General features: G+C 37.6%; 1 protein-coding gene across 1 annotated transcript in view; it reads left to right on the top strand.

Moving 5' to 3' along the window:
- SPAG17 (sperm associated antigen 17) overlaps positions 1-13,380 on the top strand; it is a 265,493-nt gene that overhangs the window by 96,031 nt on the left and 156,082 nt on the right. Inside the window, exon 5 of the mRNA XM_044004478.1 lies at positions 11,756-11,945. Coding sequence (XP_043860413.1) covers positions 11,756-11,945 — 190 coding nt within the window. The remainder of the gene's footprint in view (positions 1-11,755; positions 11,946-13,380) is intronic.

Raw genomic sequence — 13,380 nt, 5'->3', positions numbered from 1 at the left:
CCACTCGGAGTTCTGCAATCTGATAACACATCACTTCTCTAGCCATGAATGACCTAGAGTCTCCATGAAAGTAAGTTGGAAGAGAAATGAGCCACTTTCCCAGACATTTTCCAGCTTGGTTCAGTGGAAACCCCTGAATACTGGAAACTAGCCAATAGAATGCCATTTTAAAAAACTTTTTCTTTCATTTGTTTGAAAAGAAAAGCCATAGGGACACACCAGGAAATTACAGACTGGTTAGTTTTGATTCAGTTGTGGTTAAAATCTTTAGAAACTATTTTTTAAGAAATCAAACAAAAGAAGGGAAAGGGACTTTATAGTTTAGGGGGACCAGCGTGGTTTAAGGAAAGAAATAACTTGCTTCACTAACTGGTTGGAATTCTTCAGAGATGGAGTCGAGTCCCCCCTTTTTTGCATGGATTACTGGGACCAAGATATTATTGTCATGATTCCCAAGCCTAAATAAGCTATAAAAATAGGACTAAGGAGAAAAAATAATAAACCACCACCAGTGATGCCTATTTGTTCATCTGTGAAATAGATGTAATAGTATTTTCTTTCTTAAATGAAATCCTGGATAATTAATTAAAGTTTATGATAAATTTTGGTAAAGCTCAAATTGAATGTATGAATTTGAAATATAAAAATAGTTGTATCTTTATGCTACACAATAGTCATAGCTGCTGTATCATGAAGTATAGGAGTTCAGAGTAGAAAACACATTGGCCTTAAAGTTAGGAGATGTGGGTTCAAGACCCAGTTCTGCCCCTAACTAGTTCTGGAACCAAAGGCAAAATCACTTAGCCATTAAACTTCCTCATTTATAAATGGATGTAGGTAGGAGTGGGCAGGGAGGGAAAGAGGTGATAACACTTGAACTGCCAACTCTAACATTATACTATCCAGATGTGGGTGGTCATTATTTTTTTTTTGTGGTGGTGGTGGTTATTAATAATGATGTTGCTAGGGGCAGCTAGATGGCGCAGTGGATAGAGCACCGGCCCTGGAGTCAGGAGTACCTGAGTTCAAATCCGGCCTCAGACACTTAACACTTACTAGCTGTGTGACCCTGGGCAAGTCACTTAACCCCAATTGCCTCACTAAAAAAAAAAAAATAATGATGTTGCTATTGTTGATGTAGATCCAATATTAGTAGAACTAGTATGCTCAATCAGTCAATCAACAAACTTTTTTAAAAGATTGGATTTGTCCAATTCACCAAGGCTGGAATTCCAGAGGGTACTCATGGGCCATTCCCACCACTATTTAGAGCTAACTAACTCTGGAAGGGATGATTGGGAAGAGATGTAGCCTGGATGATAGCACACGTATATGGATTTAAAGCTAGTTGAACAGAACTAAAGAGTAGTAATTGATAATCAAATTCAGGTAGGTCTATAGTGAGCCCTATACTGATCAGCATCTTTTTAATGATTTTGATGAAATTCTAGATATCTATCATATATTCTGATGACATTGAATTTAAAGAGATAGCTAACATAGCAATTCTAAATCTGTTCCCCTTAATAAAGGGAGGACCAAGGATAGAACCTCCACCCCTACCCTGGTCCTCCAATACTTTCTACATTAAACCTTTACTAATTCTCTTAACTTCTAGTGTCTTTTTACCTGGTATTTATCTCTAGTTTATTGATAGATAGATAGATAGATAGATAGATAGATAGATAGATAGATAGATAGATAGATAGATAGATATACACACATACACACATATACACAGATATACATAGATACATAGACATAGATACACATGTATGTATATTTATATAGTGTACATTTGCATATATGTGTACATGCATATACATACATGCATATACATGTATCTATCTATCTATCTATCTATATATGTCATTTGAGGGGTTGATTGAATTGATTACACTGCCCCCTTTAGCCTTCACACCTTTTTCAGATGAGAAAGTCTTCCCTGAACCAATAAATCAAAGGCATTTCAACCTAGGTACCCTGGAAATATGTTGGGATTGTTTAATGAAAACTGACATTCAAGTGCCTTCCGTACTGTACTCAAGGGTGTGCAGGAGTCTGCTCATACCCACTCATGAGAACTAATTGTTAAATTTTCAGTGTGAACATTGTGTAAGGAATTGGTTGTGATTTGGAGTTTCTGTTACCCAATCTTTGGCTGGGATTGGAGGCCCTGGTGCACACCTGCATGGGTCTGGCCAAATTATAATGACGGGAAGCCCGGTGAGGACAGGTCAGGTGGTCTTCAGTGTCTGGAACTTGTCTCTGAAGAGCTGCTTGTTAGTTCTGTCAATCAGAGCTGCCAGCCAATTAGCTTGGGGCTGTGTGTGTGTGATTGGCCCTGTTTCCTGTGGAAGAAGGGACTTCTGGAGGAGAGAAAGGAGGAGAGGCACTTAGGCGTGAGCAAGAGAGGGAGAAGGATGCTGCACAGCTGGTTCTCTAGGGAAGCTGATTCTAGGTGGTGGTGAGTTTGCGGGTTGTATTTTTTCCTTCCCCTATTCCCTTTTTCATTATCCCTAGCTTTATTAACCCCACTCGTGTTTTAAATCTGTTCCCATTAATAAACCCTGTTTTCGTTTATTGAAAAAGAGGCTGTTAATCTCCTTTCTTACCCCGATATTACGGCGAGCCACCCAATTAACTCTCCCCATACTAAATTTTGGCCCTTGAATTGAGAACTCAAAAATGAGCAAACTCTACAAATTGGGGCTTGATTTCTTGTCTTGTTCATTGTTTAAAATTAAGAAAAGTGATGGAAAGAATGTTGATAATGTGTATTAAACTTAAACTTAAAAGTATGCCATGTATTTCCTCCCCTAGAGAGCTGGTTGTTAAACATTTACCAGCACATGCCTAGTTTTACTGTCTCCCCAGATAAAATGTAAACTCTTTGTGCCAGGGGCAGCTAGGTGGTGCAGTGGATAAAGCACCGGCCCTGGATTCAGGAGTTCCTGAGTTCAAATCCGGCCTCAGACACTTGACACTTACTAGCTGTGTGACCCTAGGCAAGTCACTTAACCCCCACTGCCCCGCAAAATAAATAAATAAATAAATATTTAAAAAAAGAAAAAACCTCTTTGTGCCAGTAGGAATTGTTTCACTCTTTGTATTTGTATCTCTGCTAGCATCTTGCCTGGCACTTAATAGGCACTTAATAAATGTCAGCTGATTAATTGATTGATTGATTGATGTTATGCATCCTCTTCTCACCCAAACTATAGCTGCTTCCTCAGTGGCATACATTGATGTAGATTGATCTGAAACTAACCAAATTCCCTAGAGCTTCTTCCTCCAAGAAAGACTCAGACTCCCCATGTGCTAAGCAACATGGCACTTTCATTGACTTGAGGATGCACAACATAGATCCATGTACTACCTCTACGTTCTTAGGTATTTTTGTATAGTTGGTAATGAAAAGAACTCTGGACATAATCAGAATACGTGGGTTAGAGTTCTGGCTCTGCCCTGAAACTGAGGATCTCTCTAGACCTCAAATTTCTCACCTATATAATGAAGGGTTTATCCTAGGTTATCCAGCTCTGATTTTCAGTGAAAATTAATTTGTGTGACAGTCTATTGTAATAAAAAACTTCTATATAAGCATTTTATTACTGTTAATGTTATGTCTTTGTTGAGAATGTGCTCATATTCTTCAAGCTCTTTGGTGATTGAATCCCCAATCCTGATTTTATTTATTATTTAGGTCATTTCTTAATGACCTTTTGACTTTGAAATTCTAAAGTATGGAATGTCTCTTTAATTATGCAGAGATGAATAGGATCCACATGGTGACGCACACCAGAATTAGGATGCATAGAGTAAGTTATCAAATTGTTCTGTTAGCTTCCAGAGAGGGATCTTTCTCAGAGGTTACTCCCTATAAGGAAAGCAGAGTAATTCAAGACCAAGGATTCAAGGCAGACACTGTGATCTTCAAAGGAGCATGTCCAATGTCAACACTTCCTTCTATATTACAAAAATAGTAATAACTAGAGCACTGCATCTGCTTCACTGCTTAGGGTTATAAAGCTCTAAAAGCCACCTCACAGCAGGAGAGCCCCAGGTGTAAGGTATTGATATTTTCTGTTAAAGCAGGAGTGTAGTCATTCACACCAGCCTTCCTTGGTTCAGGATCCCGCCCTCATCCTTTCTCTTGGAATGGGCAGCATTGATCTTTTTTTTTTTTTTTAATTTAAGGCTGGACAAATGGCTTTGCTACGTGATAAGCAATGAACCTAGGGAACAGAGCTGAGTTAACTGACTTGGGGAGAGGGTTCAAATCCCACTCTAGCTTCTACGAAACACAGCTCCAATTCTGCAGGGTATAGCCAGGGTCAGTCAGTAAGCATTAATCAAGTGCACTGTGCTAAACAACAGGGATATGAAGAAAGACAAAAATAAGGACTCTGCCCTCAATGAATTTACATTGTAATGGAGAAGGCAATATGCAAACAACTATGGCCATTATACATATACTCTTATATACACAAACAATATATACATACATAACTTGTATCACAATACAAGATATGTATGTGTATATTGTGTGTATATATGTATATATATATATATAATTTTCATATAAAGAATGTCTTGGGCAGCTAGGTGGCTCAGTGGATAAAGCACTGGCCTTGGATTCAGGAGGACCTGAGTTCAAATTCAGCCTCAGACACTTGACACTTAACCAGCTGTGTGACCCTGGGCAAGTCACTTAACCCTCATTGCCCTGCAAAAAAAAACAAAAACAAAAACAAAAAGAATGTCTTACATTTGCTACATATAACCTACATATATATGTATTATGTATATACATGTTATTATTACATATTATGGGTACAGCTACATGGCAAAGTTGACCTATATAGGTTGGGTGACTTGTCCAGAGTCACACAATATGTGTCAGAAGTGGGACTATGAACTCAGGTCTTCCTGGTCCCAAGACTAGGTCTCTATTGACTCTACTCCATTTCCACAGCACTTTGATGCTTTACCAAACACATTCCCTCAATAACCCTGCCAGACTGTAAACCAAGGCAGTATAAGCTATTGGACCTTCCTGGTTCTTTACTAGGATTCCCTAAGAGGACTTTTAAAGTCTTTTCCCCCCAAATATTTTCTCCTCACCATCTAAAATTCTTCTTTAAGTCTCTGTCAGAAATTCCACTCATATGAGATATATTTTGATTAATAGGGGTCCCCTCTAGAAATAAAGATTTTAAAATTATATCTTGGACCATGGCTCTATTAAGTCTGTGATTCCTGGCATATACTCCTGTGAGACTTCACATTTTAGTGTGAATTAGTTGATTGCATTGTTTGCCTTGTGAGATCACCCTTAATGAGATCAGTCTCTGGAAGATGGGAAGTTTTTATTAGAAAAGTAGAGCAGGAGAGGAAAAGGAGAGGAAGGGATAGGAAGTTTTGGAGCAAAATTTGTGGGAGGTTGGGGAAAGAAAGATGGAGACTTAGGTCTGGCACTAGAGTTGGGAACCAACTTACCAAAGTCCAGAAAGAGAGTACCAAGCATTTGGGAGGGTAGAAATTTGAAATATAATTAACCAAGCTCCAAATTAGGGTAAATATCCTAGATCTATGAGCTCAGAAGAAGAGGGAAGGTTAGGACAAAATAAAAAATTCAAGGGTCCTATTTTTAAAAATTTATTAGTTTCCAAGAATCATCTAGTTAAGAAGCTTTGTCATCTTCATGCTAATACCCGTACCCATATACAGTGCCCCGCATGCACAGAGGCTCATTCATACCATGATATTAATCCATTCATACATATATACAGATTGTACTTACCTTTTGTGGAGGTCTGCGGGATGGAAAAAGCAACCCTAATGACATCTTGGGGAAGCGGAGTACTTAAAAAGATCTCAACATCTTCAGATTACATATCATGGCATCCTTTTTTTTATTCACTGAACTTTTTTATGCGGAGACTTGTTTATCACTCAAAAATGGCACCGCTTTTTTCTTCTTGGTTCTTTGCTTCTTTTTGAGTGCATTGTGGAAGAGGGATATGGCTTCCTGCTTGGATGTCTGCCATGATAGGAAGCATGCTTTCCTTTTTCTGGTGGGCCTTCTATCATTTACTTCATCTCCATTTCATTCCTATTGTGAGTCTACAGCCTCCTTTTATTTTCCTGGTTAGTATATAGACAACGACTCTCACGCAGACCAATAACCATTTGAACAATTCTTGCTTAAAGCAGACTTTGACTTGATTCTTGGATTCACTACTTACTTATTCCATGATCAAATAAATTTAATCTACTTAGATAATCCAACTAAAGCAATAGTTTCAGTTAAACTTTCCATTATTCCAGTTTATTCCTATGTTGGTCATAATGGATAGAGAGCTGGCCTCAAAAATCCTGAATTCAAAGCCTATATTTGAGCTATACTGGCTGGATGATATAGGACAAGTCACTTAACTTTGCAGCTCTGAAAGACTAAATTGCACAGAAGATGCCAACTTTTCTGGAAACGTTTGCAAAGCTTCCCTCAAAATTCCCAATGTACAGGGCCAACCTCATTACTTACCTACTAAAAAGCCTTCAATGGCAACTTAGATAAAATACAGACTGCTTAGCTTGGTCTTTAAGACTCTCCCCAGACCAATTCCAGTTACTTTTTCCAAACTTATTACCCATTTTCTCTTTCATACACTCTGTGTTCTCTGAAAGCTGGAATACTAGCCAGCCATTTCTCAGACTTTATTTGCTGTCTTGTCTCTAGCTGTCTGCAGTCAATAAATCCATCTGTTCATCTCCCTTGACCTAAAGTACACATTCTCCTTGTATTTTGCCAGTTGGTAGTTTCAAATTGTTTTTACTAAGTAGGAATTTATTTTAAATTATTTCCTATGAAATAACGTACAAGAAAGAAATAATTTAAAAATAAATGTTTTAGTAGTTCCCCCACCCTTTTTTCTGGGAGTTCTACAATCTGAGTTTTATATCTCTCCCAAATATTAATTGGGTTTTACTCTGTGTAAACTCCAATTCAATTTGCCCACACCTCAGTTTCTATACTTGGAATTAAAAGTTACCTTCAATGCATATCAGAGACAGACTGCTGATTTTAGTTCTCTAAACTGTAGATTTTCATGAGTCTTCAGAGAGAAACTTTCCCTTCCCTAGATTAGAAGGGTTAAATATGAGGTCCATGCGGCCCACAATGAGTGCTTCCAAATGGGACCCAAAACATATTAAAATGTAACTCAAAAACATTAAAATAATACAATACAATAAAACATAGATAATGTTAATTTGTGGTTTTCTTAGTCAATATGTGGCCAGCAGGAATCCATATGTATGCTATTCAGTGGCCCATTTCTATTTGGATTTTAGCATAAGCTGTAGAGAAGGTCCCTCAGTAGAACACATTCCCCGCTGACAGCTTTCTATACCAATGAAATAACCAGTCTAATTCCTAGTCTCCAAGTAAAAAGCAAATCTCTCCCTCTCTCTCTCCCTCTCTCCCTCTCTCCCTCCCTCCCTCCCTCTCTCCCTCTCTCTCTCTCTCTCTCTCTCTCTTTCTCTCTCTCTCTCTCTCTCTCTCTCTCTCTCTCTCTCTATATATATATATATATATATATATATATATATATATATATATCCATAAAATTTGAGATTTAAGGATCAAAATATCCTTGATTTAGAGTAAAAAGGGCTCTTAGAGGCCTTCTAGTCCAACCCTTTTCTTTTCTAGCTGTGGGTAAATGGTTCACCCAAAGTCATGCAGGTCATAAATGGAGGAATCAGGATTAGAACTCAAGTCCTTTCAACTCCAGATCCATCACCTTTTATTGGTATATCATGTTATTTCAGTCATCTCTAAAAGGGGGGAATCCATTTAAATGTTCTCTAAATTCCTCCCCTCCTCTCCACTCTCCCCCACCCCAACTATGTCATTCTGTGAATCTTTATAGCTCTATGTCAGTGGCCCTCACCATTTTTTTGCTCATAAAGTGATATTATTCTTTCTTGTGAACAATTAAGGTGCACTGAACATTTCATTCAACAACACTGCAGCGGAGTTGGATTGTATTGAGGTATCTTTGAATAAGTATTTGGACTCATCTACAATCCTTTTCAAATAAACATTTGGAAAATAAAATTTGTCAATCTGAATATTTGTTGGACAGAATTATCTTTTTTTTGTTTTTTGTTTTTTATTTTTTTTGCAGGGCAATGGGGGTTAAGTGACTTGCCCAGGGTCACACAGCTAGTAAGTGTCTGAGGCTGGGTTTGAACTCGGGTCCTCCTGAATCCAAGGCTGGTGCTTTATCCACTGCGCCACCTAGCTGCCCCCTGGACAGAATTATCTTGAATCTGGAGAGACACTGAAGAAGCATTCAGTTACATCCAGTGAATTAGAACCATTATATAATGGAAATGGAACAACATAGAGTAGAAATGAAGCACTGCTTACTAAAACCCCTGCGTTGTGTGGTAGGAATAGAAACCAAGCACTGTATCATGAAAATGAAGCATCACTTAACACGTGAACTGCAGTTACCTGATCCTCCAAAACACTGAGCAGTATGTGTCCAATTACAAAACGTTTTTATTCAGAACCTCTTCAGCTTATGCTGTATCAAGGTTGCTCAGATGATTTTAGGCTTGCAGGGTTGGAATGTTTTAGTTGAGATACTTTAGTTAACTACAAATTAAAATGTCATATCAATGCTTTTCTCTTTCCACTTCAGTTTGGCCAAATATTATGAGATCTTGATGCAATTCTGTCAATGCATGAATTAGTTTTATTTGACTATGTGTGTTTTTAATCGGTTTTCTTTTTCTTGATTTCCCTTTGGGGTAAGGGAGGGTAGAAAGGAAAGACTGCAAACCTGAATATAAATTAAAATTTGATTTAAAATAATTTTTGCATGCTATTTATACTTCCATGATTTATTATGGTTTTTGATTTCCTAATGACAAGCCATTTTTGCATTGCTGGTATAAATCCAACCTGGTTAATTTCACTTTGTATTTATTTCATAGTTAACGACATGCCTTAGAAATCAAGTGTTATTTTCATTTTCTTTTGCAGAAATTCGAATTCCACTTTCAAAATACCTATTCTAGAACATAGAAAAATGTATAATAATGTGCATAACTTCCATGCTAGGTTCCTATTTTAAATCATATGTACATGCAGTTGAGTATTTTAGAAGCATATCTCATTGGTCAGCTGTTACAAAATGGAGGCTATAGCTGTAATGGAAATCAAAGTTGTCATTTTTCTACTTGAGTTCCTGAATGCAAAATCAAATCATTGAGCATCTGGATGATGTTTAAGTGTTTAAGGGATAATTTCAGTATTCTATCCTGTAGCTATTCCTTGGGTAAACCATATGCCTTTCAAAAACATAAAAATTACTTTCTCAAATTATTTTGGTGGGGCAAATGTTGATTCCAAAATGAGCTAACAGTGATTCTTATTCTTATTTATATCAACTTGATAAAAGAGTCATCTCTTCAGTATAACACCTTTAAAAATTGCTATTCTAAAATCATCTTAATGGTCTAAGGTTTGTTGTTGTTGTTGGGGGTTGGTAGTAAATTTCACTGACAAGGTGGGTTTTTTTTCTTTGTTCTTATTGGTATTTTTTTCTCAGCTTAATTTGTGTAGCGTGGTTTGGGTTACATATTTCAATTGCCACAAATAAATTAATGAAAATTTTTAAAATAAATAAAGCGCTTTGCAAACCTGAAAGCATTGTATAAATGATAGTTATTCTTAATCTTATTATTGTTATGACTAATTTTCCCTAGACAATGAGTTACTTTCAGGGTAGAGCAGTGGAGCAGGATATATTTGGAAATAAAAATGATGTAAGAAAAAATATCAATAAAAATTTTAAATTCAGAAAATTACCCCTCTTCAGAGCCAAAACTATAAGATGATAATATGTCAGATTACATCAGAGGCATGTAAGGACAGTAGAATGGTACAAAATATAGACTGAAAGGGAAGAGGATATACCATCAAGAATGAACTTTGCCTACCTCACAATTTTACCTTGCCCCTACAAGACTTGTACAAATATGACCATTAGTTACAAGACATCAGGTAATAAAACACAAAATTAAATATGATCATATCCCAAAAGTGAATGGGTACCTTGGACAGTCAGGAAATTTTTATATGGGGGAGGAGAATGCATGTGTGGCAAAATGAAAAAAACAAACACTGCAGTTAAAGTCATTAACTCCTGCCTATTATTGTTCAGTCGTGTCTGACTCTTTTGACCCCATTTGAGGTTTTCTTGGCAAAGAAACTGGAGGGGGTTCCCATTTTATAGATGAGGAAACTGAAGCAAATAGGGTTAAATGACTTGCCCAGGGTTTCATAGCTAGTGGGTATCTGAGGCTATATTTGAACTCATAAAGATGAGTCTTCCTGATTCCAAGGCTGGTACTCTAACCACTGTACCACCCAGATGCCTCAATTCCTGTCTGGGTTATTGTACCCAGTGCCCAATTGGTCTTCTCACCACTCTCTTGCCCCTCTGATTCAAACCCTTCTTAAATTTGTCTGAGGGGCAACCTTTACCTTTAATAATTATGTGATGCTGGGTTAGTGGCATTGTGGATAGTTCCGGACTTTGAGTCAAAAAGACCTGAGTTTGAATCCCTTCTCAAATACTTAGTAGTTGTGTTAACCTAGGTAAGTCATTTACCCCTTCTCAGCCTCTTTGCTATTCTGTAAAATGGAAATGAAAATAATAGCATCTATATCACAATACTGTTGTAAAGATCAAAGGAGATGCTATATGTAAAATGACTTGTATACCTTTAAAAGCATTAATGAAATATTAGTTATTATCTTAACTTCTTAGCCGTAGCAGTTAAACTGAGGATGAAAATAATGCTTACGTGAATACTTTTTAACTTCACTTAATGTATTATATAAGTATGTAATATAGAATTATATATGATTATATAGAATTATGGACAACTAGGTGGCACAGTGTATAGAGGGCTGAGCCTGCAATCAGGAAGACCTGTATCTCTGCCAAGAAAACCCAAAATGGGGTCACAGAAGAGTTGGACACAACTGAAAACTAAACAAAAAAAAGGATACAATTATGTAACATGTATAATATGTAACATATAATTCTATATTATGTCATGTTACAATTGTATATAATGTATAACATATATAATACCTTCAATATGTAACATGCTATATATATATAATGTGCCATTTAGAGAATTACATCATGTATAAAATATAATTATATATACTATAATTAAACTAGTGTTAAATTGATTGTTTAAAGGAAAGTGCTTTGCCAAGCAGAAAGTACTGTGTAAATACGAGCTATCGTTGTTGTTTGTCCTTCATTCTTGAAGAGGACTGTGATGTCATGACTTGCAGTGAATTGGATTTAAGCCCCCTTTGGGCTGTGCAAAGTTACCAGCTTCACTCTCTCCTCCAGAGCCATCTGGGTCCAGTGGCAAGATATATATCAAGATGTTTAAAGCAATTGGGGTTAAGTGCCCAGGTCACGCAGCTAATAAGTGTCCAAGATGAGATTTGAACTCAGAGCCTCTTGTCTCCAGGGCCAGCACTCTATCCACTGTGCCACCTAGGTGCCCTTTTAAGTGATGGTAATCATTGATTGATGACTTCTTACTACTGGGATTCCCAAATTCTGTATTCAGAGCACACGAAGTACCTTATTGGTGTCAGTTCTTCCCAATGTGATGATCACCAAATTCTCTCTTTTTCCAGGCACTGGAAGACAAACTGAAGGCAGAAAGGGACCGAGAAAGAGGAAAGGGCAAGGCTGCTGCAAAGGAAAAGAAACCAGCCAAAGGCAAAGGAGGAAAGGGAAAGGACCAAGGAGATTCAGGACAGGCAGTGAAAAAAGACAGCATGTTGAAGCGGCGGGGAGAAGAGGAGACAATTAAAAAATACATCGGTCTGTAAGACATATGAATTTCATGGGTAATGATGTTCACCTTTTTCCAGGCCCTGTAGAATAGCTGTCAGCTGATCACACTGGGTATCTTTGTTCTCCCTGTCCAAGCTTTGGTTGATTCATATTGAGACCGTAGTGCAACAAAACTCACATAGCTTTTGTTTTGTTTTGTGAAGCTAATGCTTTAACGAGTCCTTTAAAGTGAAGGATTTTGCGCTCATAATTATATTTCATTTAGCATATCGTTCTGGCTTGTCAATATATTTCTGCCATTCAGTGCATCCTTTCCAGCTTCATGCCAGTGTCAGATTTAATGAGCATGCTTTCCAGACCTTCACTGAAATAACTGAAAAACATTTAGAACAGAACAGAATCTGGGGCATTCCACTAGAGGCTTTTATCTGAGTAAACAGACTGATACCCGCTCCTTAGATCTGGCCACTTAAGCCATTCTGAATACAGTAAATCATATGTCACCTATCCCACATGTCTCCATGTTGTCCACTAGGATGGCCTGAGAGATGTTTAGCAAGAACTTTGCTTAAGTCTGGGCATACCAGGTCTATAGCAATAAATCTAATTCAAATGATGCTAAGCAGCTACCAAGCGCAAAGCCCAGAGTCCTGCATACTAAGACAAAAGCAAAACATTCAGTGCCTTCAAGGATCTTAAATCCTGCTGGAAGATTTGCATTTTCCAATATGTATGCAGGTAAATTAAACTGAGGAGGGGTGAGAGCAAGAGTAGCTTGGGTAATAAGGAGGAGACATCTGAGGTGGACTGATAATTCTGATCTACCATTATGGGGAAAAAAAGGCAATGAGCTTAATCTGGCCGATCATGGTCTTAGATCTTAAGTCAGGATCTTACTGAATCTTATTGACGCAGATTGTTCAGAAAGGGATTGATTTCTCTGGAGCCATAATGGAGCATCAGGGTGGGATTTTTTGATGCTAGCAGCAGGTGTTGTAGGGCTTGTTGGCAGGCTGTCCCCTAGGACTTTGTGATGGGATATGATGGGAGCATCATGTGAGCTGGGTTTGGGATGACTAAGGTAATTGATGCTGAAGAAGATATTAGTGCATATGATTGAGGGGATATTAGTTGCTATGAGTTATTTTGTGCTTTTGTTGAGGGTTCTTCAGGTGTAGCTGCCCAGGCAATTTAAGGGTTCAGATACCTCTTGTTTGGTTGGTGGTTTGCCCCCGTACAAATTTTCAGGAGAGCTGGATTTATCCACAAAGGGAGCTTTGATTTGTGAAAGTGGAAACATAATTGAAAATTAATGAAAAATTCAAAGGTAAATGTCTCTTCAGCCTACATCCAGCCTGAAGGATGGAATTGGCTCTTGATCTCGGTGAAAGTTCTCACTGAGTGATTTTAGCAGTCTGGGACCTTGATGGCAAAGACATGGAAGATGTGAAATATCTGATTG

The sequence above is a fragment of the Dromiciops gliroides genome, chromosome 4 (genome assembly GCF_019393635.1).
Source record: "Dromiciops gliroides isolate mDroGli1 chromosome 4, mDroGli1.pri, whole genome shotgun sequence".
NCBI classification, from domain to species: Eukaryota; Metazoa; Chordata; class Mammalia; order Microbiotheria; family Microbiotheriidae; genus Dromiciops; species Dromiciops gliroides.
Note: the sequence above shows the minus strand (reverse complement) of the source record. Positions and strands in the feature narration are given on the sequence as shown.